A 24318-nucleotide genomic window follows, 5' to 3' on the forward strand; every position below is an offset into this window, starting at 1 on the left:
AAGGATTGACGGGTCTCAGAATGATAAATGTAATGTTCAAAAAACGTTCTACTAATCACAAATTGTTATTTGTTGCAGTAGGTGTGAGCATGTGCTGCAAAAAAAACAGGATAAACGCTTTTATATAACCCTTGTTTTCTTTTGTTGGTGTCTGTATTTTCTCTTCTCTCTGCTGCTAAATGTTTTTATTTGCAGGTTCTTCTGTTTATCTATCTATATAAAGAGGTGGAGAAGGAGTGCACGACGAGGGTCTCCTGTTTTAGCATCACATTAGCTGCAGCGCGCTCTTAAAATAGCTCCACGTGCTGCGCGCAGAACATACGAACCGGTTCTGTATGAACTCCAGCGTCTTAAGTGCACGCGCACGATAATAAACGCGAGCCCCTGCGCTCGTGCTGGCTCGCCTCCTGCCGGGCTGCACTGGCGCATGCGCAGTACACGTCTCTCCATCCCCATTCACAGACACACGCACAAACACACACACACACACGCACACGCACATCTCAGAGCCAAAGCATCAGCAGCACATCTTCCTCAGCATCTCAGCAGCATCCAGTGGGCACAGATTGGATGCGTGGATTTTTTCAGTGGAGACCCCTGGAGACTGGTTTACTCCTCCTTATTCTCTCTCTCTCTCTCTCTCTCTCTCTCTCTCTCTCTCTCTCTCTCTCTCTCTCTCTCTCTCTCTCTGTGTTTGTGTGTGTGTGTGTTCAGTCTGCGTCTATGGGTTCCACCAGAGCCAGAAGAGGAGCTGCTCCCACACACACCATGTCCTAGTCCACAGTGCCTCAGGTTTGCAGGGGTTGCTCACTGTCCCCCTGCTGCTCTGCCCGGTCATGGAGTTCACCTCTTCATCTGTGTTTGACCAGCACAAAGGTAAGAATGGTGGATGCTGTGGATGGTGGGGGGTGTATGGCTGGCTCCTGCTGTTGCCATGGTGATGCCCAGCTCTGGGTACTAGCTAATGCTCTTTAGGTGTGATGGTCGTGGTCGTGGGGCTGGTGGTAGTCCCCCATATTTGGCTAGAAAGCCAGTAGGGACAAGCTTGTCCAGTATGGCCAGCCATCATAGATATTGACCAGCATACATATAAGTATGACCATCCTGACCAAGCTAGATAACCAGTATGACCAAGCTGGTTGACCACCATGGTGATTCCCAGCTCTGGGAAGCCTACTAGCTTATGATCTTTTGGCTGATTGTGATGGTAGTCATGTTTGTGATCCTTGCTGTAAAAAAAAAACACAACATGGTCAGCTCAAGGTTTGACCAGCGTAAGGTATTTGTTTGATTGAGTTTGATGCTTTAGCTGGTTTATCTGATTAGGCTATATAGCCAGTAGTGCCAAACTGACCACAAAGGTGATTCCCAGCTCTGGGTACTAGCTAATGATCTTTAGGTGTGATTGTCACAGTCCTGGTGGGGGTCCCCCTAGCTGGAAAATACCAGCATGGTAAGCTCAAGGTTTTGACCAGCATAAGGTACGTGTTTGTTTCAGTTTGATGGTTTAGCCAATTTGACCAATCTGACCAAGCCAAGCTTTTCCAGTATGGCCAGCCATCATAGATTTTGAGCAGCATACATATAAGTATGACCATCCTGACCAAGCTGGATAATCAGTATGACCAAGCTGCTAGACCACCATGGTGATTCCCAGCTAGTCCCATTTAGGTGTGTTGGTGGTGGTGTTCCCCCCAACTGAAAAAAAACATGGTCAGCTCAAGATTTTTACCAGCATAGGATACGTGTTCATTTCAGTTTGATAGTTTAGCCGATCTGACCAAGCTAGATAACCAGTTTGACCAAGCTGGTTGATCACCATGATGATTCCCAGCTCTGGATACTAATGCTTTTAGTGCTCTTTAGGTGTGTTGGTGGTTGTGGTCATGGTGGTGGTCCCCCTAGCTGAAAAAGAAACAAGCATGGTTAGCTCAAGGTTTTGACCAGCACAGGGTATGTGTTTGTTTCAGTTTGATGATGAATTATGGATTTATAAACCACCTTAAACAAGTGTACCTCTCACACCTCTGTGACATAGCTTAACCACCTTAAATTTGCCACTTACACCTCACTAACATACCCAAACCACTTTAGAATTACCACTTCACCTCACTAACATAGCCAACCTACCTTGAATTTAACCACTTGAATTTAACCACTTACATCTCTGTAACTGATCTAAACCACCTTAAACAAGTGTACCACTTACACCTCACTAACATACTAAAACCACTTTAGAATTACCACTTTACCTCCCTAACATAAGCAAACCATGTTGTATATTTTCACTTAACATCTGTTTAACATATTTACCTACTTAGCATATTCAAAGCCTACTTAATATATTTAAGCCACCTTCATTTTAACACTAACACCTGCTTAACATATTTATATCACCTTAAATTAACCACTCAGCATGCATCTGACAAACTAAATTTACCACTTTCACCTATTGAACATAACCAAACCACCTTAAACACATTTAACACATACTTAACAATACCTTACGTTTTCCTGTAACATACATGAACCACTTTAAACTTACCTGTGCAAAACATCTATAACACCTTAATAAAATGTGGGAACAAATTCTCAGTGTTTTTCTCACATCAAGTCAAGAGTGTCAGACTCAGGTCCCTGGGGGCCACAGTTCTGCAGAGAATAGATGCTTCTTTAGACTCTGAGAACTCAATTATTATTATTCACGCTACTAACACAGGTCTAGCACTAGGTCAAGTCCAACCCCAACTGTAAACACTACACATTCAGGTGATGAATGTAAACGACTACTGTCAGTTTGAATTCCTTCAATCCTCTAATCTGTCTTTCTCCATCTTTCTCACTGTCAGACTGTGCCGAGGAGGTCGACTTGAACGTGGTGTTCCAAGCAGCAGCCACAGGAGACGTCAACACCCTGACAGCCACGATACGTGAGGACCCGTCCATCCTGGAGTACTGTGACAGTGAAGGCATGTACAGTGCACCACTGCTGCTGCACACACACATTCCCATCACTCTGTTTCACTACCTCATTTTTGGTATAATAAGTATTATGTAACTGTCCTTTGCAGCAGACGGGGATTAACTGTATTTTGAAACAGACAGAGTGGTTGAAATAGATCTTATATTGAAGCACAGTATGATACGGCACTCTATGTCCACTTTATCAGAAACGCCTACCTTGTACTACCACTTACTGGCCACTTTAAATGGCCTACTTACCACTTACAGTACAGTTACACTGGAGCTCATCTTCTCTTATACACAATTTTTCAGCTGCCCTTTGCCATGCTCATCTGAGGACAGGTTCTGACCCAGGACTGTATTTGGACCTTTCTTGCACAGCAGTGACATTGTCATGATAGTACTATTATTTGTGAAGTGGTACAAGTTTATCAGGTATGGTCTACTGTCCTACCGTCCAGAACTTAGCCCCTAGTGAAGGACTAAATGGTGACTAATACAATTTAAAAGAATTTAAAGCTTAAAGGGATCACTCCCTATTAGAGAATTAGTGCACTATTTAGTGTGTCAGCCCATTTGTGGTGCTGTTTGAAATCTGAAAACTGGCAGAATACTAGAATTGAATTGGAAAATACTGTGTACTGCACTCTCTACTGCAGCATTTACACAACACACAGCACATTTAAAGCACATGGAAACTGGAGAAAACTGTTACAGGAAGAGGCGCGCCTTTGGCTCAGCTTAGCACTGTACTAAATCTCAGTTTCAGCAGTAAAGAGAAGAATTTAAGGTCTGACAGTTCAGAGGTCCCCAGAGCAGCACATAAAGTATAAGGATGATTTGTTGTTTAATTTCATGTAATTTTAAAGTAGTTCCATTGGTCCATTCATCATGACATTTTGACACATTGTACAGAACTAATGTCAGACTCACATTATGTTTATATGTAAATAATATATATGTATATATATATATATATATATATATATATATATATATATATATATATATATATATATATATATATATATATATATATGTCATGTATGGTAAGATGAAATCTCAAGACTGCTGTTTCTGTCTCTGGTTCAGGCTCTACGCCCCTGATGCACGCTGTCTCTGGGAGGCAGGTGGACACAGTGAAACTGCTGCTGAAGATGGGAGCATCCATCAACACTCAGGACGCCTGCGGCCGCACCTCCCTCTCCCTCGCCACATACCTGGTACGAACCACAGGGGAGAAGGGCTGAACAGAATGCTGTATGGGTTCTGAACAAACAGTACATTAGATAGTGCACACAGATTAATACTTGACGATGAAGATAGATACAGTTTAGGACATTTAATTTCTAAAATTATACAGGTATTTAGCGTTTCCCAAAACCACAGTGTAATGTACCAGAAATACATCATAAAAAGAAAGTTAAATTACCACCCATAGTGAGCAGCGTGGGGAGTGATTATGATTGTGAATGGCAATGCAAACACACAAGTAACTCGCCGAAAATTCAGTTTAGCAGTGCTATTCCAGTTCTAACTTTGATTTAGCAGTGTTATTTCAATCAGCAATTTACTTTAGCAATGCTATTCTGATAATAAATGTACCTCAGTAGAGCTATTCTATTCAAGTATGTCCTCAGTAGTGCTGTCCAATGCTCAGTAAACCACTCTTTCCCAATTTGAGCCTGATGAATCCTGGCCTTGTCATCAGGGAAGAAAAAAATCCATTTATGGTATAACCTGGTCATTCATTATATTCAGGCTGTCAGCTGACCTCATTATTTGGGCACATAATATGGGCACATTATCTAGACAATCTAGACCTGACCAACTTCAGCAATCTCAGATCATGGCAACTACCTCTACAGGCTTGACCGTAGGCACTAGGCATGATGGGTATATTTGGGTTTAGCCCCAAATACCTTAAGTTCAGTTCACATTGTGAGTGTGGAAAAGCTTTTACTTTCACTATTAATCATACCTCTAGTGTTCTAGTGTTGTTTTTCTACGATTTGATTTCACTAAAGGAAAATTATGATGTTTCTCCATTGTGTTACACTTTTTTTATCATGCATTAAACAGTTTTTAACCCAATTTTAGTAGTTTCAGAAATCTCTTACGATGTTTTCTCTGCTTGATGCATGGCAATAAATTGACAGATCAACATATTTTCCGCGACTACAATATGTGTCTTTCCACATGGCTGTTTGACAAGTGAGAATCTACTTACTAGATCAGTTAGAGTAAAATAACTTGTTGCCAGTTGCCAGCTGAAACAATCACCCATGCAGTAATCATCCAATGGAAGGTTCTGACCTATTTGCTTAGATAAATGTAGGAGTTGACCTTTTTGCCAGGCAGAGTATTTTTAAGTCATATTTATGTGAACTATGTATGTGCTATGTTTTTTACATTATTTGAAAGCACATAAATGCATCCAAGTCTACTTTAATTTCTGTATGTGTAATGTTATATATTTCCTAGCAATGTAGTGGCACACAACCCCACAAAACCTGAATCTCCTGGTCTCTGTTCTTTTATGTACAGAGTGACATTTCCAGTCGGCTTATGTGGCTTTACTGATATGATCTTGTGTGCTATCTTTGAAAGGGGTGGCTGGAAGGCTGTGTTTGTTTACTACGAAATGGAGCCAAGCAGAACATCCCTGATAAGAATGGACGTTTGCCTCTTCATGCTGCTACTGCGGAGGTTGACCTCAGGTACTTCAATACCAACCCTGACTTTTCCAGTAATGCTTAAGTAAACAGTGCATAATTTCATCACACAGCATTTATAAGCAAGAGTTTTTGACTGACTGTGTTTATTCACACTTCTCAACATTTCTCAACATTTCTCAACAAAAATAGATGCCATGCAGAAGTCCTACATTCTAGGTTGAACATGTCAGTACTGTAAGTGTTTCCCGAAAAGCTCTGTAAACCAGAATTTGAGAATTTAGCTCAAAGAATGCCTTTGTTGACTGCCCTCCTGGAACAAGGCGCTAGGTCAAACTTTAAATATTGACATATCCCAGTCAGATACACAGTCTAGCTTTATAATCACATATTTAATATGTTTTAAACAATATTGTTATAAAGATTCAGAAATTTATAATGTTTTCTGCTGCTTTAAATCACTCAAATACACACATAAATCAAATAAATCCATATTAACTTATTACAAAAACGATTAATAAGTGCTGCTGGAGTTTTTAAACACTTTAGTTCCAGTGCTGGACTCTACAAACATACAGCTCTAAAAAGTTAGGAGGCATCTTCAGTTTCTGAACCAGTTTCTCTGATTTTGCTATTTATAGGTATAGGTTTGAGTAAAATGAACAACAACCCTGGTTTTTAATCACAGTTTTCATGCATCTTGGCATGTTCGCCCCCACCAGTCTTACACACTGCTTTTGGGTAACTTTAAGCCATTCGTGCTGCAAAAATTTAATAATTAAAAAAATCTGGAATTATTTTTTTTTCCAGAGCTGTAAATATAGGACTACAAAGTGCTTGTTTATGGGCAGTGGAGCTGAAAAGATGGAGAATAAATGTAGAAAGAAGGTGAACATCTCAATATTCTGACCAGTTTCAGTTGGGAATGTACATTCAGTACCCTCTAAAGTCTAACACTGTGCCTAAAGTCCAACCTTTGTCTGGAAACAGGTACAGTATCTCACTTAGCACAGCTGAAATGTTACAGTAATGTGGATGCCTGATCATCAATTTTGTGAATATTATATATTAATATACTGTATTTAGGAACTGTTTTAAATGACTACAGGAACTTGGAACTTTTTTTTCTGATTAATTTAGAAACAAAAGCCACTTAGAGGAACAGAAAGCAGTGTGTAGCACACACAAACAGTCTCTGGGTCGGCAAGTGAACGGCACAGAGCCAGCCTTGGCCTGTGAGTAGTAGTGAACGCTGACAGGCACTTCCTCTGATAGTAAAGCCACTCTGCAGTCCCTATAGCAACCGCAGACCTTTGGTCAGGGCGGCGGGGCAGCAGTTCCAGCAGCACTCTCGCTCTCTGACCGTGGGAGGGGGAACCAAGTGCTGACTTTAATCTGCACCACTGCCTCTCGCTCCTCCTGTAAGAACAACAATAGAAACGCTTCACTGGGGCTTCCTGTTTCTCCTCGTCCATCTGGCAGCCTCTTTCCACATCGCTGGCACCGATGATAATGAGGACTTCAGTCTCCAGACACTTACAGTCAACATAAGTGTTTTTCAATTAGCATTCTCTCGCTGGTAACGCTGTGAAAGAGGATTGTTAATTAGACTTACTCTAATGGCTGTTTTGATATGTGCCGTTCGGAGTTAATATTGAATGCAGAGACATGATGCTGAGCATGCAGTCCAACGTTCTATACATGATAACAATACGAGTATATTACAGTATTGTATAATTATATATACAATGAAATATACATATACAAATAGAGTGAAAAATATACACTACATATATTCTAAAATATAGAATATGAGATTCTAAGCATGCCCAAAGAATCGCATTTGATTCTCACAAATAAACCAATTTTTTGTCAATTTTTGTTTTGTAAAGCATTTATTTGCAGAAAATGAGAAATGGTTGAAATAATAAAAAAGGTGCAGGGCTTTCATAAAGTTCATAAAGTTCATATTCATAAAGTTTTAAGAGTTCACAAATCAATATTTGGTGGAATAACCCTGGTTTTTAATCAAAGTTTTCATGCATCTTGGCCTGTTCTCCTCCACCAGTTTTACACACTGCTCTTGGATAACTTTATGCCACTCTATTATATTATGAGTACAGGATGTTATAATTATATCTACAATAAAACATACATATACAGAGTGAAAAATATACATTACATATATACTGAGCATGCCCAAAGAATCACATTTGGTTCTCACAAAAATAAAACGTCAATCTTTGTAAATACAGTAAAATGAGTAAGTGAAAAAGTACTTAGGGTCCAGCATAGGGTTCTGAATCACAGGTCATGTCACAATAACAATGTTATCAAGTTACTGTGATTCTCTGATACTCTATATATCACAAAATATTTATCTACAATACTACACAACATCTGTGTTGATGAAGACAATAAAATTCTCATAAATAAGCAAATATTTATTGGTGTCAGTAATCACAGATTTTCCCAACCTATATTCTTAACTGCAGGTTTACCCTATTTATTTGAATAAGAGCAATGGAGTAATAAAGCAAAATTGGGGTCAAATCTTAGGGAGTTTAAAGTGCCTATGTTTGAATAAAAATATCGATATTTGATGCAAACAAAAACTAATATACTTCGATATTAATATTTAGTCACACCCCTAGACCAAAACCTCAAATTCAGTTGGTTAAAAAAATAAAATTTTTAATAAACACAGAGAGTTTAATGTAACACTATTAGTGTTTATTTAATACTGGCAAATCTACTGTATAGCTTTACACGCAGGCAGAGAACTATTTTTTAGATATTTGATTTCTTCTGGCTCTGTTGTATGTCCATCATAATATTATATAATGATACACTGCGTGTTGATTTTCTTTCACAGGCTCATGGCTGTGTTGCTGCAACAATCAGCACTGTGTGAAATAAATCATCAAGACAATGAGGTGAGAATGTGTCATTCATACCGCTGCTACTGTTACTATTACTACACATTAATGTATGTTTTTAATACTACCAATACTGCAGCTTATACTACAGTTACTACATTATTACTACTTCTGTTGCTACTTTAATTAATTATATTACTACTACTACTACCAATAATAATATTTCAATTATTATAATAATAATAATTTTCAGCATGCATTTCACAGCAAAATTATTATTTAACAGCATACACGGTTGTCAATTATATATTATTATATTATTTTGAAGTAATGTAAAATGTAAAACTAGGAATGATAGAACTAGCTTTCTGACCTCCAGTTAAGATTCAGTCAGACCTACGATATATAATGTTTCCTATGTTGGGAATATCTTAAGTAATTCATTAAATTATACTACATATAATTGGAAAACTATGTACCTTCTCTGCTTGTACTGCTCTGGAAAAAAATGATGAGTTTCTTTGATTTTACCAAATTGAAAACCCCTGGAATAAAATCAAGAGAAAGATGGATGTTCACAAGCCAAACTGCTTGATTCTTTGCACTAGGAGTGGCATAAAGTTATTCAAAAGCAGTGTGTAAGACTGGTGGAGGAGAACATGATGCCAAGATGCATGTAAAGCGTGATGAAAAACCAGGGTTATTCCAACAAATATTGATTTCTGAATCAATTCTTAAAACCTAAAACTATATTTTTATTTGTAATTATGAGAAATGTCTGCAGTTTATAGAATAAACCAACAATGTTCATTTTACTCAAACATATGCCTATAAATAGCAAAATCAGAGAAACTGAAGTGGTCTCTTAATTTTTTCCAGAGCTGTTGTTCTTTTGTGTTTTTTTTTTCCAATGAGAAACAGAGTCTATGAGTGAGCTAATTAAACATGATACAGGATTTAATTTTTTTTTGTAAAGAGAAATAAATAAATGCTACAAATGTTAATAATTTAATTTGAATGCAGTCTTCAATTAGAGAATTTTGAGCAGATGTTTGCTGTTTATTGAGTGTTGTAACTGGAACATACTTGTAATATTTAACATTTATTTTACTGTCGGCAGTAGAGAGGGGCGTGAGACTCCAAATTTATTCATCATATATCTATCAATACTACAAAATCTTAAAATAAGTTTTAAAATATATCTGTGGTCTCTCTCTCTTTCTTCAGTGTGTGTGTGAGTGTTATTCTGTCTCAGATGTTCTGAACACTCTGCAGATCTGAAAAAGAGATTTAGATTAGGTCAGATAAGAGGGCGTTGCAGTGATCTAGTCTAGATGAGGCATGAATACGTGTGCAGTAAAGAGAATATTGAGACTATACCAGTTTGCAGGTGTTTTTTTTCGAAGCTGAGTTCACTATCAGTCACTTCAATCACCTCGGTCAGATTACTCACTCACAGACTCACAGAAAAAAATAGAAATTTCTTCTGTATTTTTAGCCTGATGTAATCTGTCTCCTCAAAGCCCCAGTCATGACTCACCCTTGGCTATCATTTCATGCATGGTGACATTTAAAAGTCATTGAAGAACAGACTGGTAGGATCATGCTGGCCTGTAATTTTAATATTGAGCAGCATACACTTAATGCTCTTAATGGACCAAAGACGCAGACTCTCAACAGAGGCATCGTCAGAGAGGAGATTGTTAATAAATCTTCTCCCATTAAAGAGACATACTAAATCACTAAAAGTATACATACAGTTATCTATTGTTTTCTTCCCTTTAAACACTCGAGTATGTTATGCAGCCTGGTTCTCCTTCCATACTACCGGACTCTATTTCCCAGAATTCCCCTGATTATGACATCAATCATAACCCTTCACCTTCACCCAATCACGTTATGCTCCGACGCTCTGATTCACCTGTGTACTAAATTACTTCCGGTTCATTCTTATCTAGATCCTGTATTTAAGGCATCCATTTGTAAACAAACACCGCGAGGTATTGCCGACTTATGTTGCATACTAAGCGTTTTCCTGATTACTGTTTTTGCCTTCTCGTTACGACCCTGTTTTCGGATTATCGGTTTATGTCTTTTGTTTTGCCCTTATTGGATTTGTTGTATGGTTGGACTGTTTCTCGGTTTCGAACTCGAACTGTATTTTTGACTACGTCTCTGGTTATCGGTGAGATCATTGTTTACTTGGTTATTCTGTTAGCAGAACCTGTTAGCCTTCCTGCTAATAAACCTGTCTGTATTTTTAACTCGGCTCGCGTCACTCCTCTCTACCTGGCGTCACAGAGTAGGCCTCCCCTTGCCTAAAATAAACAATTACTGCATGCATATACAGTCACAAAGTCCAAATATAAATGTAAAACTTATTTTAGCATATAGTTATCCTGCTGGATAACCTGCCGAAATAGTAAACATGCATGTTGTATCAAGACAGCACTAGGCAGCACTAGTCTGGATCACTTTACCTTACTCAAATTTTCATTGATTTGATAACCAAGATGTATGTAGACCAGAGGTGTGCTGAGGTGTGTAGCCTTTAGCTAATAACTAATTTTTGTTTGTAGTTTGCAGTGTTTGCCAGTTATTGTGTTACATACCTGGCAACCCAGGGTGTGGAAATAGGATTAAATGGTCAGTGAATGAGTTTATAGGCTAAAACAGAAAGGCTAGTACAGAAATTGATGATACGTATTGCTACAGCATGCGTGTTGTATAATGACAGCATTAGGCAGCACTAATCTGGATCACTTTACCCAACTCAAGTTCTCAGTGACTTAATAACCATGATGTATGCAGACCACAGAGTGTGAATGCAACCACTAGAAGGCTGGAATAACTTAAAATGCCCATCTCTACTAGTGGTTGAGAATTGTGTAAATTACCTAGCCAACATAAAGTAACCTGGGCCAAAGCTCTGTGTTTAGCTTAACTGTTTAGGAGAAAATCAGCAATGCTCAGGTGCATCCATCTGTTAAACACACTGCCAGTATTTACTTACATTTTACTTAAATTTATCTCTGGTCATGGAGAAGTATGTCAGGCTATTTTAGGTTGTGTTACCTTTAGCTTATACTTTTTGTTTGTAGTTTAACAAACTTTGTAGTGTTTACCTGTTGTTGTGTTATATACCTGGCAACCCAGGGTGTGGAAACAAGATGAAATGGGCAGTGAATGAGTTGATAGGCTAAAACAGAAAGGCCAGTACAAAAAATGATAATACATACTGTATTGCTACTTTAATCTTTTATACGCCATGATTTAAGATTACTAATTGGTAACTAAATGGAAAGCAATTCTAACAAGTTGTTCCTAAGTTAAAACAGTAGGGAAAAAGTTGTGAATAACAGGTCATTTCACAATAACAATGTTATCAAGTTACTTTGATTCTCTGATACTCTATATATCACAAAATAATTCTCTACAATACTACACAACATCTGTGTTGCTGACGAGAATAAAATACTCCTAAATAAGCAAATACCAGACATTATTTATGGATTTATTGGTGTCAGTAATCACAGATTTTCACAACCTATATTCTTAACTGCAGGTTTACCCTATTTATTTAAATAAGAGCAATGGAGTAATAAAGCAGTAACTTTAGTAAGTCAGATTGGGGTCAAATCTTAGAGAGTTTAAAGTGCCGTGCCTATGTTTCTATAAAAATATTGATATTGACAAAAACTATACAATATACTTCAATATCAATATTTAGTCCCACCTCTAGTTTATACTCCATTACTAATTAGTAACTAAATGGAAAGCAATTCAAACAAGTTGTTCCTAAGTTAAAACAGTGGGGAAAAAGCCAGGACCACTGTTACTTCCGATGAGTATAAGAAGCTAATGATATTGATATTTTTACATCGATAAGCTGAGATCCTGTGCGTTTTAACCCACTCTTCCTGAAGTGAAGTGAGTTCAGCTCGAGATTGTAAGTGTCTATTTCTGTATTTCACATGCTGTTCCTGATTAAGAACAAGAACTGCGGTCAGGTGATTTCGCAGGGCGGTCAGAGTGTCCCAGTGTTCCATTGTGTCTGTGCAACCAGTCAAACAGACATGAAGGGCAAAGTTAGTGGGAGTCTGGGCTAAAATGGGCAAGAATCAAATGAACTACAAGGTCATGCAGACATCTATTTATGGCAAGGGCATGTGTAACTGAGTATTGAAGAAGTAGGCAAAAAAATACAGTCAGTGAGAATAACAAGGGTCAGATTTCCCATATGGTCTTTGCACCAACACCCAAAGCTACATTATTCTGTATAAGTCCAGCAATACTTATTATTTAATGCATTAAAACAGGAATGCCAATAAAGTTTAGTGAGTTACAGCAAAATAGATGAGAGATGAGAGTTTCAGCTTCGTTTTCAATGACCATACAGCAGAGCTGGGTGATACTGTGTGGGCGGAAACAAGGACTTTGAACAAGTGCCTTAATGTGGGTTTCAAAAGAGAGGGCTGAATCAACAAGCAGAGCGAGACTGCAGATACAAGAAAGGCTTTTACAGTAAACCAGTCAAAATGAGAAACCGCGAAGCCTGGGTATTTCACAACAATAAGATAAGAGAATGCATCATAATAAGAGCCTGGCTGAGGTGATGTATTAGTTTTAGTATTTACATGAGTCATTTACAATAGCCATCATAAATTCAAAGTGAAACTTAAGGTTGCGAATATTGTGATGCAACATGAATATAATAAGAAAGGGCTCAGCACTAATTTCTAAGGAACCTTTTGGCTAACAGTATCAACATATGTGTGCTATCACAGAAAAAATTAATTATATCGAAATGAAACCAGATGACAGAAAAATAAAACAACAAAAAAATGCTAAAAGCAGAAGAAGATAAGAAGAGAATATTATACTTTGCAGTATCAAATCAGTGTTTAAAATAAGCTGTAAACACACGAAAATGCTCCAATGTAGGACGTTCTTCAGCTTGTAAGGACAGTGATCACCTGACTCAACTAGGCTGGAGGAAGAGTGAGGAAGAGGTCCACAGTGAAAGCTCACACCAAACAAGTTCTTAGCCTTAGAAAAATAAGTGCAGCCAATCCATGAGCCAAAAAATGTTTTTTGTCCATATTGTACACCACTAATTAAAAACAAAAAATAAAAAGAATACTTGAGATTTAAAGGAGAACTCGTACTAAAAAGTATGTATTTTTGATATAGCACACCTCTGTTCTTCAGACTGGGTGACACGGGGCATATTTTGCCCCAATAAATCGCTTTTTTCCACCGTTATCCATCTTGAAGTAGCTCCACACATCCTTGCTAGAATCTGGAGAGCTCTGACATTTAAAACAAGGCATTAATAACTTAAAAAATGCTCAAGAACCTTAGGCTAGCCTCAAGGCTAGCTTCAGCTCGGTGCGCCGCCATATTTGTATTGATAATGTCATAGACATATATATATATATATATATATATATATATATATATATATATATATATACATAGACTCCGGATAGAATTCCCGCATAGCCTATAGTCCATTTATATACATGTCTTTGACATTGGTTTCTATTCCATTGTCTTTGAGAGGTTTGTTTTTGGGTAATTGTATAGGCATGTTAATTATGCTGTTGTTGTTGTTGTTGTTTTTATACATTTCAACATGATTTGCTCCATTTGGTTTTCATACATCCAATGTTAAAAATTCTTCTATTACAATCCATTTCTGTATTTTGCCTTTGCAGGGAATGACCGCCCTTCACTGGGCATCCTTCCATAACCGTCCAGAGCATGTGCAGGCCCTGCTGCAGAAAGGAGCGGACCCCACGCTGGTGGATAAAGACTTTAAAACTGCACTTCACTGGGCTGTGCAGGTAAAACCAATCCAGTACTATTTTACTATATTGTATGATATGCTGAAACTTTGTGCACAACCTTAAAATTCTGACATAAAGGAAACATTCATACAAGAAGGCCAGAAATATGCTTATATATTCCTTTATTGAATGTGGCCTGAGTTGTCTGTGCAACTTGTGTGGTTGGATTGACAACTCTTTCCAGATGCCTGAAGTTACGGTCATTACCATTTACTGCACTGTCCACTTTGGGTTGTAATGCTATCTGTGATACATTTCAAATACACATGTAAATTTTAAATACACGTGGATCGAAAAATGTTAAATTCTACACAATTTTGGAAATAGAATACCTCCTGAAGGTAAAACTTTACGCCCTATTGGTGTGTTTTCTGTTTTTTCAGAGTGGTAGCAGATTTATGTGCTCACTGATTCTCGATCATCACCTCGGCTCCTCTGTCATCAACTACGACGATGAAAACGGCAAAACCTGTGTTCACATCGCAGCAGCTGCAGGTTACAGCGACATCATCTACGAGCTGGCCCGCGTCCCCGAGACCAACCTGCAGGCCCTGGATGTGGACGAGCGGTAAGAGAGTGTGTTATGCAGCTAAAATACAGCTGAAGCATCTTCACATCTTCTCAACCACATCATTCTGAAAGTGCTCAGGATGTCCGGCAGCTTATCACCATCATCACGTTTCTTACCTACCTCCAATTCTTATCAGTTTCACCATGATTCTCCTCTTCCTCCAGTGTTTCCAACAACAGCGCTAACTCTGCACCTACAGAGTGCATCTGCAGAGGAATAGAGAACATAAGAAATTTCTGATTTACCTCCTATGTCTGTTTTCCTGTCACTGAATATTTGGCAACCAAAATTATTCAGCTGTTAAAAAAAAAACTTTTAGTTTTTGGGTTTGGGTATTCGCTTCAGAAAAGTGAAAAGACTAAATAGTTTATACCCAACAAATTTAGTTACATTTCCTGTTAATCATGTGATCATGATTTATTGTATGCCACACAATAAATGTTATAAAAATGTTATAAAATTTGTGTAAGAGCAATTTAAGGTTAAGATTTTTGTAATGCCTTTTAAATAATATGTACAATATTAAGTGCGTTAAGTATTTCACGTTAGTACATATGTGGTATTATACATGCTTATAAGAATAATTTTAAGAAATTTTCTATGCCATATAATTAAAGTTTAAAAATACATTTAGAATTTGAATACATAATTCATAGGAAATGTTATCACAGTGAAAAGTAAGACAAAAATACATGTGGGCTATTATTTTGTTGTTATTCAGTGATGAAAAAAATGGCAAAATGTATGAAAACCTGCAAAAAATAGTTCTCAGTATTTAGCCTTCAGCCAAATGTTGAATTTTGTTTAGATTCAGCTAAAAAAAATTCTACTTCTCAAAGTCCTCGAAAATTAAATGTATTGTGTTTTGTTTAAATAGTAATTTATATGTAATTACACAATTAAATGACACCAGATCTCTGGTCTGAATTGACTGATGACATACAGTATTTAGCTGATAATGCTGTTGGCGATACTCTATATGGGCGGAAGTATTGGGACACCTGCTCATGTATTGTTTCTTTTGAAATCAAGGATATGAAACAAAACTAGTTAAACCTGCTTAACTGTAACTGCCTCTACTGTTCAAACCAGACCAAACCAAAGACTCTTTAAACATTTGGTTAGACCAAAGCAGGTGGTCTTGGTCCAAATCAACTGAATTATGGTCTACAGGAAGTTAAGGAAAGCATGCATGTAAACTTGAAGTGCTTCTGATTAATGTGAGGAAGCAGATTATGGCACAATATTGCTGAAGTTAGAACATGTCTGATGCTCACCATTCCCCTTCTACAATCTAATCAGTGTCAAATATAATAGAATATAATCAAGAGGAATATGCATAATCACAAGCTCAAGCCATCAAACCAAGCTGAATTGCATGATTTTTTGCTCCAGGAGTGGCATAAAGTTATCCAAAAGCAGTGTGTAAGACTGGTGGAGGAGAACATGCCAAGATGCATAAAAACTGTGATTAAAACCAGGGATTTCCACCAAATGTTGATTTCAGCCATTTCTCATTTTTTGCAAATAAATTCTCTAAACGACAATATTTTTATTTGGAAATGTTGTTTGTAGTTCATAGAATAAAACAATGTTCATTTTACTCAAACATCAACCTATAAATAGCAAAATCAGAGAAACTGATTCAGAAACTGAAGGGGTCTCCTAATTCTTTTCCAGAGCTTTATACTTAAACAGATGTAGCAATATCGTCTGGTACTGGGTTTTTTTTTCTTCCATGTTTTAGCACAAATGTAATCCCGGGCTAGATTTAATCCTGGACTGAGAAACTGACTCTTAAATTAGCTTCGATTTTTTGTGTTTGTGTGATTTTGTATTTTGCGTGCTTTTATACCACCCTGTTTATACAGGAGATTCCTATCTTCATTCTCACTGATTGTAAACGCTGAATACAGCGCCAGAGTTTCCATCAGCAGTTTGCTATAAACACCGCTGTACCGCAGTTCTGCCGCAGAATTCACTCCATCACTCTGCCCACTTCTGCTCTGATGAAATCTCAAACCACAAAGGTACTCAAATAAACCCTTGGCAGACCAAAAGCTTTCACCAGAAATTCATAATAGTAAACTTGCTGCATGCTACACAGTCCCATGTGGGGAACAGGGCAGTTAGTGTTCTGCCATAAACACATCCAGCTGCATGGCTGTAGTTTGAAGTGCACAACTAGCATACTTAACACACACAAGAAATTTGACTTTCGTAGATGTTAACTCTCTATACATTGACAAACAGACAATAATCATAATATACAAAATAATAATAAGAATATACAAAACAAGACATAATATCACATGGCAAAGCACACATGTAGTAAGTAAACGGTAACAATAATAGTGCAAATAAAAATTCAACAGTTCAGAAGAGTGATTGCCATGGGAAATAAGCTATTTTTGTGTCTATTTTGTGTTTGCTCTCAGGGATCCATAGCACCTGACAGAGGGGAGAAGGTTAAAGAGAGTGTATGCAGGGTGTGTGGGGTCTTTACTCTTTAATAATGTTCTCTGCCCGCTTCTTGATCCTTCCAGAATACAGTTCCTGGAGGTAGAGTAGGTGGGCACCAATGGCGTTTTCTTCTGCCCGAATTGTGCGTTGTAGTCTAGTAATGGTCAGATTCAGAAAATTTTAGCATCTTTTAATGTACATATTAATGCAAGCTAAGATAGCAACCTAGAAGCTGGGTGTCGCAAAAATGTTGTTGGACACTATAATATACAGTATAATGTGTTGTTTAACACACGTGGCTGTGTTCTTCATGTTAGGACTCCTCTGCACTGGGCAGCCGCTGCAGGGAAGGAGGACTGTGTGCAGGCTTTGCTGCAGTTGGGTGTGGAGGCCGGCCCCAGAGACATCAACGAGAACACTCCACTGACTTACGCCATGTACTGCGGCCACACTGCCTGCATCAAACTCCTCTCAGCTGAAAACAGGTGAGCATTTTTCTCTTAAAGGTGGTTTTTAAGTTGATGCGAGTTTAAATTCCTACAGATTAAGCAATCTCAGCTTTAATGACTATGCACTGGAGTCACTTCCAAATGTATGTTGAAAAACAAAATTATTATTAACTTACTTTTAGCAGCTACATGTTTGTAACAAGCCTATATGTAGGCAATCATAGAATTTTTCTTTAGCTCATTTTCTGAATTTGTGTTGATTAATGTTAATTAACACCTAAAGATATTGAGTTATAATTTGCTATTTTTCTGCCAATTTAGCTAGGCCAATTTTCTCACCCATTCAGCTGCTACTCAGCTGTATATCCCCCATCACTAGTGATGCCACAACACAAGGAGGGTGAAGGGGGCTCCTCCGATACATGTGAAGTCAGTCTCGCCTATTTTCAAACTGCTGCTGATGCAGTATTACCGAGTAGCATCACAGCACGCTAGGAGGAAAGCGCAGCGACTCTGTTCCAATACATCAGCTCCCAGATGTCGTGTGCTGATCGACATCACCCTAGGAGTGATGAGGGGAAAGAGCGTCAACTACCCACCCAGAGAGAGCAAGGCCAACTGTGCTCTCTCAGGTTTCCGGCAGCTGATGGCAAGCTGCATGACCAGGATTCGAACCAGCGATCTCCCGATCCAGTAAAATCCACGTGTTTAATATTATCAAGTTTGAAGTCTTGGCTCGTGCAAATTGTGGAGCAAATTGCACCAATCTAAAAAAGCAGTTGTTCTTGTTTATTTAACCAGGGTCATGTTCACGTTATGCAGGGTTTCCGGAAAAAACTGCTCCTGTTTGTGCTCCATTGTTCCAACAGTTTCTCATAAATATCCACAAAGAGTGTAATGGGAAATAATATTTAAAGGAATTTGGATGCAGTCCTACAAATAATGACTCTACAAGATTCTTAGTCTTTGCCAAATAAAGGCTTTGGATTGTCTTTATATTTGCAAGACTGTCAGATTTTAATCTTTTCAAAAGGTTTTTAGTGTATGGTTGGCATAAGTGTGACAGTGGCCCATACAGTCTGTTCAAGTGATCAAAATATTGTTGATTTTATTTGTGTTTACTCAAAAAAGGTTCAGTTAAAGTATGAAGATGTTTTTGAGTTTTTTGTAGCGAACATGTTTGTTGACTTTGTTTGTATGTTAAGCTTAAATACGTTTTTGATTTAAGTTCTTATCTTATCTGGTGAAAAATTTAAAAAGGGTTCTTCTTCAATTCGTAATATCTGTGAAATTAACTTCAACCAACAAAATGACTTAATATGTTAACATACAATTGACAATTGAGTTTATTAACATGAAGTTAAATATACAGTATATATAGGACCATCTACAAAATCAACCATGTTACAGAACCAATGATGAACCAAAATCAAATAAAAATACTTATATTATTAGATATTATTAATTTGTATTTTTTTGTGCAGGTCTGAGTCAGTCCGACAGCTTCACTCTCAATACACAGATCCTTCTATCCGAAAAGAGGGTAAATTCCGCGTTCTGAACAACATCTTTTCCTGTAAGAAGAAGAAAGAGCTGCATGCGGCGCGGCAGAGGGAGCTGAGTCGAGAGCGGCAGCTTGAGGAGGAGACCTCTGAAGTGGACGATATTATCACCATGTTCGACTGCATCAACGACCTCCCCGGTAAAGAGGAGAACAGAAAGTGCCCAAACGAGCCTGAAAAGCTCCACCTGATCGAAGACCCCACAGCCAAGGACTACAAGAGCCTGCCGCCCATCCGCACACAGAGTCTTCCACCCATCACTCTGGGAAACTCTCTGCTAGCCAACTCGCACACTGCAGCACACAGAACTGTCTCAGGCCAAATGGTCAGTCACTTGGCCCACAGATCGCAGAAGAGCAAGAGTGAGCATGATCTTTTCGACAGCAGAATGAAGGGTCAGAAAGCTTCTGCTCCTGCGTGGAAAACTGAATCCAGTCAGTTGTTAACCCACAAGGCTTGGATCTCACCTCCATCCGACAGGCTGCTGGATAAACTGCTGCACGAAACAGCTAGTCCCATAGATGTGCTTTGCTCCAACCACACACCTTACATTCAGAGGAACGACCAAGGTCAGTCATTAACATGAACTTTAGTCGAAATGGAAATGTACAGTATTATGCAAATGTTTTAGGCACCTGTGGGAATTTCAGAAAATAAAGAATAGGTGTCTTATCTGTGAAGTAAATGTTTATTAGCTCAGTAAATACAAACAGCAACTGTACAAAAAGCAGAGCTTTAACAGCACAGTTTTCCTTAAAGCATCTCCTAATCTCTCCTCCTTATCTGAGTTTAATAGAGTTATTTTTAGTTCTCATCATATCAACAACTGGTTTGGTAAATTGGTAAATTTGGTAAATCAGGCTGAGGAGCATCCAGGAGAAATCTGGAACTACACTTTGTTCTTCAGCTTGGCTCACAGGATATAACACTTAGTTAAAAATGAGAATTACTGCATGTATGTTTATTTGCACCTGTTCAAATCATATATGGTGCTTTTTTCAGGTAAAACCACTCATTTTGCTGAGATAAATGGACTAGTGTAATTTGCTTTGGTGCCTAAAACTTTTGCACAGTACTGTATATGACTGCAATAATTGTATTATCTTTGTGTTTTTCCTTTTTCCAATAGCTGCAAATACACATCTAGTACCACTGAGGGCAAGAGAATCTGCACTGATGCGCAACAGTTTGGCTCCTATTCGTGATCACTGCACTCACAGATGTAAGTTGAAAAAACACTACATTTACATTACATTATATTACATTTAGCAGATGCTTTTATCCAAATCAACTTTGGATAAATAATGATGTACATTCAGCAACAGAGGACATAGAAGTTCAAGACAAAAACATTTTTCACAAGGCCTAAAGGAGACCATGAGGAATAGTTAGATAGAGGTAAAAAGGAGGGGGATAGAGTAGGAAAGGAGGGGGGGGCCTTGAGAGTAGTCACTTGATTTACGAAAGGTTTCATCCTGCAGTAACACATGGGTGTGCACCTGCATGCAACCAGCATTTATCAGCAGAAAAGGTGGCAACTTGCCAGACAGTTACAGGAAAACACAGAAAACTAATGTGCACTCATGTGGAATGCCGCCTATAGAGGAATGACTACACATTGATGGCTTGTGAAATTGGGAAAGACAGGCCCATCATTGCAGGTGGTACCAAAAGCCCAAAAGAAGGGTGTGAGTTTTACTGAAGTAGGTTTGAAATGCTCAAATATCTGTAGAATTGAATAGACCAACACATTTAGAAAATAGTCTGTCACTTTCTCACATGTAAAAACCAGTTGTCATTATTCTAAAAGGACTAAGAATCTGCCTACTTTATTCATAAGACTATTATGTTTTTGAAATTATTTTCCCTCATGCTCCTGATCGACATTTACGAGAAACTGTTGAACAATGGAACACAAACAGCTGCCCTTGTGTGTGCAGTAATTTGTTCAGAAATCCCCTACCCCACCCACCAAAAAGAAAAAAAGATGCAGCAGAATGTGGACATGACCCTGGTATATGTAGAAGGAAGGGCAGCCCTCCGTAAGTCAGATTTCCAACTTGGAATGTCAGGGGGACCTGAATTCTGTGGAAATGTACAAAATACTGTTTAATGCATTTTATTAACTTGCATTCCTAACAATCATTACCTAGGGCATAAAAAGTGGGACATATTTTGGTTTAATTTTCCATACTTTTTATTTTTTCAAATCGCATACAGTTATTAGAATAATAAACTGAAATGCTGACAACAAAGGGTGTGACATCATTCACATCTCCAACATTCAACTTCTGAGGTAAATGTAAAGCAGCATTAGGACTACAGATTCAGAGGACTGACCAACAGCATGTTATACTACAAACAGCATAATCACTTCTGATTATTTGGTTTTAGTGTAGCAGGTGAAACACTGGATATACATCATCATACTTATATCTTTAAACAACTCTTTTCTATTCTCAGTCTCCCTGCCACCTGATCAAGTCTCTCAAGGAGTGAAGAAGTCCAAATCTCTACCCCTCAGCTCTCTGGCACGGAATCTTGCAGGTCTCCCGCTCCCCCTAACCTCCAAAGCCCAGAGACCAAGCGTCCCTCAAAGCCAGTCTCTGTTATCCTTCCCGGCCCCGCTGACCACCGAGCCTCTGAGAAACATTCAAGTTCTTCCCGCAATCCCTCCTCAAAGAAAACGAAGCCCCTCCCCTCCAAAGCTCCCGAAAGCAGCTCTGAGCAGTTCTGATAACTCAACTTGATTGATCTTCTGTTTACTAGTGACAACAGAGTGAAACAGGTGACCTCTACTCAAACGAAGTGAGACTGATTCCTGTCTGTAAACTTGAATTGATAAAGATCTTCAGGTTTAGGTCAAAAACTGTTGGACTGTAAGTGCCCAGTGCTCGTTGCCAGTACATTTCATGGCAAGGAAGGGAAGATTGAAACGTATAGTTACAACATTTGAAAAGTTTACGAACTTGTCTGCCTATTTTTTCATACATTTTTACAGAAGAAATGATTTTTTTGTCTATGGCATGCACTGTGTATTCTCTGGTTTTCTGGTTTGCCTTGTAATTTTAACACTTAAACATACAGTTTGAGTGTCTAATGTCAATGTTTTAAGATAACATTATTGATAATAAATGGTGCATCATTTTTTCATCTTTGGTTGTGTTTTGTAGTTTTTTACTAATCATTTCTAAACCACTTGACTCCTGCTTTTATTCTTCACTCCTATTATGAGTCACTAAAGCAGTGAGGAGACCTAGCACTAAGGTCAGTGCTATGGCCCAAGAATCATTAGTTTGATTCCTGGGTCATTCTGCTTTGCCTTCAGCAGCCGGAGTCTTGAGAGAGCACAATTGGCAATGCTTTCTCTGGGTGAGTAGATGGTTCTCTCTCCCTCCACATCACTCCCATTATGTAACACTGGCAGTATATGAAAATATGGCTGGTAGTTACTATGCATTTATAGTAACTTTATAGTATATATTTTTTAAGTGACTATTTTGCCGAGAACAGAAACCTAATAGGGCAGGGTTAAGGGCTGCTCAGCTCCTCAATTCACAATCAATTTGGTCACCAAAAGTGACAGGAAACAACAGATTACATATTTTTCAAAATTCTCATTAAAATATAAACAAGAACATTTCATATTTAAACAGAACATTATTCTGGGCATGTAAAACAACATTTACATCCCATGTTCAGCTGTTTGTTTCTATCGTTTTTAAGTGATAAAGGAAGCTAGGAATATGAATCGTACCCACAAGATAAGACACAGAGATAAGATAAGCCTATATTAATCCCACAGCGGGGAAATGTGCAATGTTACAGCACTGCAAAGGACAGAGCTACAATATTAAACCCTATCCTTACGGGAATAGTTTTTCAGGGGGACGTCTGTGAAAAATATTTCACACTTGAATGAAAAAAAAATCTTGCATTTAACTGCAATTGAAAAAAACAGGAGGACCAGTGAGTTTGTTGGTCACATGACATCACGTTCAGTAGCTCCTCCACTTCCACTCTCCATTGTGTTTACGTGGATCTTTGTGGAAAGGCGTGCCCAAAGTGCAATAACAGTGCACAAACAGCTATTTTATTAAATGCAAGGTGACGAAACTCTGAGATGTGAGTCCGGACGAGACTAAAATTACCGAAGGACCACAGAGTTCAGCGAAAAACAGAAGGTAATTCAGCTTGTAATTTTTTCAGAGGACGTCTGAGAAAAACACATAGATGTTTAATCTGCACGGGAATAAAATCACAGAGGACACCTGCATATAAAAAGAGAAACTAATACCATCCGGATTGGTCTTAAGACAAAACTCTGTATATACAAAAGAACACTATATAGATTAAGAAAAAAGATTAGCAAATACATAGTACATAAGTGGTGATATTGCACATATTGTTGGTAAATAGATTATGCTACAAATTGTGAATTTATTGTGAATTTCAGTGACTAATCGGGAAAATAATCAACAGATTAGTTGAATACCAAAGTTATAATTAGCTGCAGCCCTAGTTCCTGTTACTTTCTCGTTTTTACTGTTCTACTGGGTTTGCGTAAACATCCCAGTCTGGATGACTGAGTCACTCTCTTTCACAGAAGGATAATTTCCACTCTTTCTCTTTCTCTGCTATTCCTCCTCCTCCTCTTTCACCGGCAGCCCTCCCTCTCTCCTCTCCTCAGGGCGCTTTCGGGCAGTGGGCGGAGAATAACTGGAAATGTAATTGGAAACTGTATGAAGCCACGCCTTTTCAGGGACTGACGGCTGAAGTGTCCAATCAGGGACGCCCGTTCTACTTCGTTTTTAAGCGCTGGGTCCTGCGCTTCGTACGTGCGCAGATATATAAAACACAGGGAAGCCCTGTAGCCATAATAAAGGCGTATCCGGTTGATTTG

General features: G+C 38.3%; 1 protein-coding gene across 1 annotated transcript; it reads left to right on the forward strand.

The window, feature by feature from the left end:
- Positions 1 to 418: 418 nt before the first annotated feature.
- On the forward strand, positions 419 to 22570 carry ankrd55 (ankyrin repeat domain 55). The gene is made up of 11 exons (XM_007255340.4): positions 419 to 876; positions 2850 to 2969; positions 4057 to 4187; positions 5575 to 5684; positions 8515 to 8575; positions 14239 to 14367; positions 14754 to 14938; positions 17722 to 17889; positions 19338 to 19984; positions 20545 to 20637; positions 21879 to 22570. The coding sequence occupies exons 1-11, from the start codon at positions 837 to 839 to the stop codon at positions 22163 to 22165; spliced, it is 1971 nt and encodes a 656-aa protein (XP_007255402.3). The 5' UTR covers positions 419 to 836; the 3' UTR covers positions 22166 to 22570.
- Positions 22571 to 24318: the final 1748 nt, after the last annotated feature.

This window comes from Astyanax mexicanus, chromosome 20, assembly GCF_023375975.1.
Source record: "Astyanax mexicanus isolate ESR-SI-001 chromosome 20, AstMex3_surface, whole genome shotgun sequence".
NCBI lineage: Eukaryota > Metazoa > Chordata > Actinopteri > Characiformes > Acestrorhamphidae > Astyanax > Astyanax mexicanus.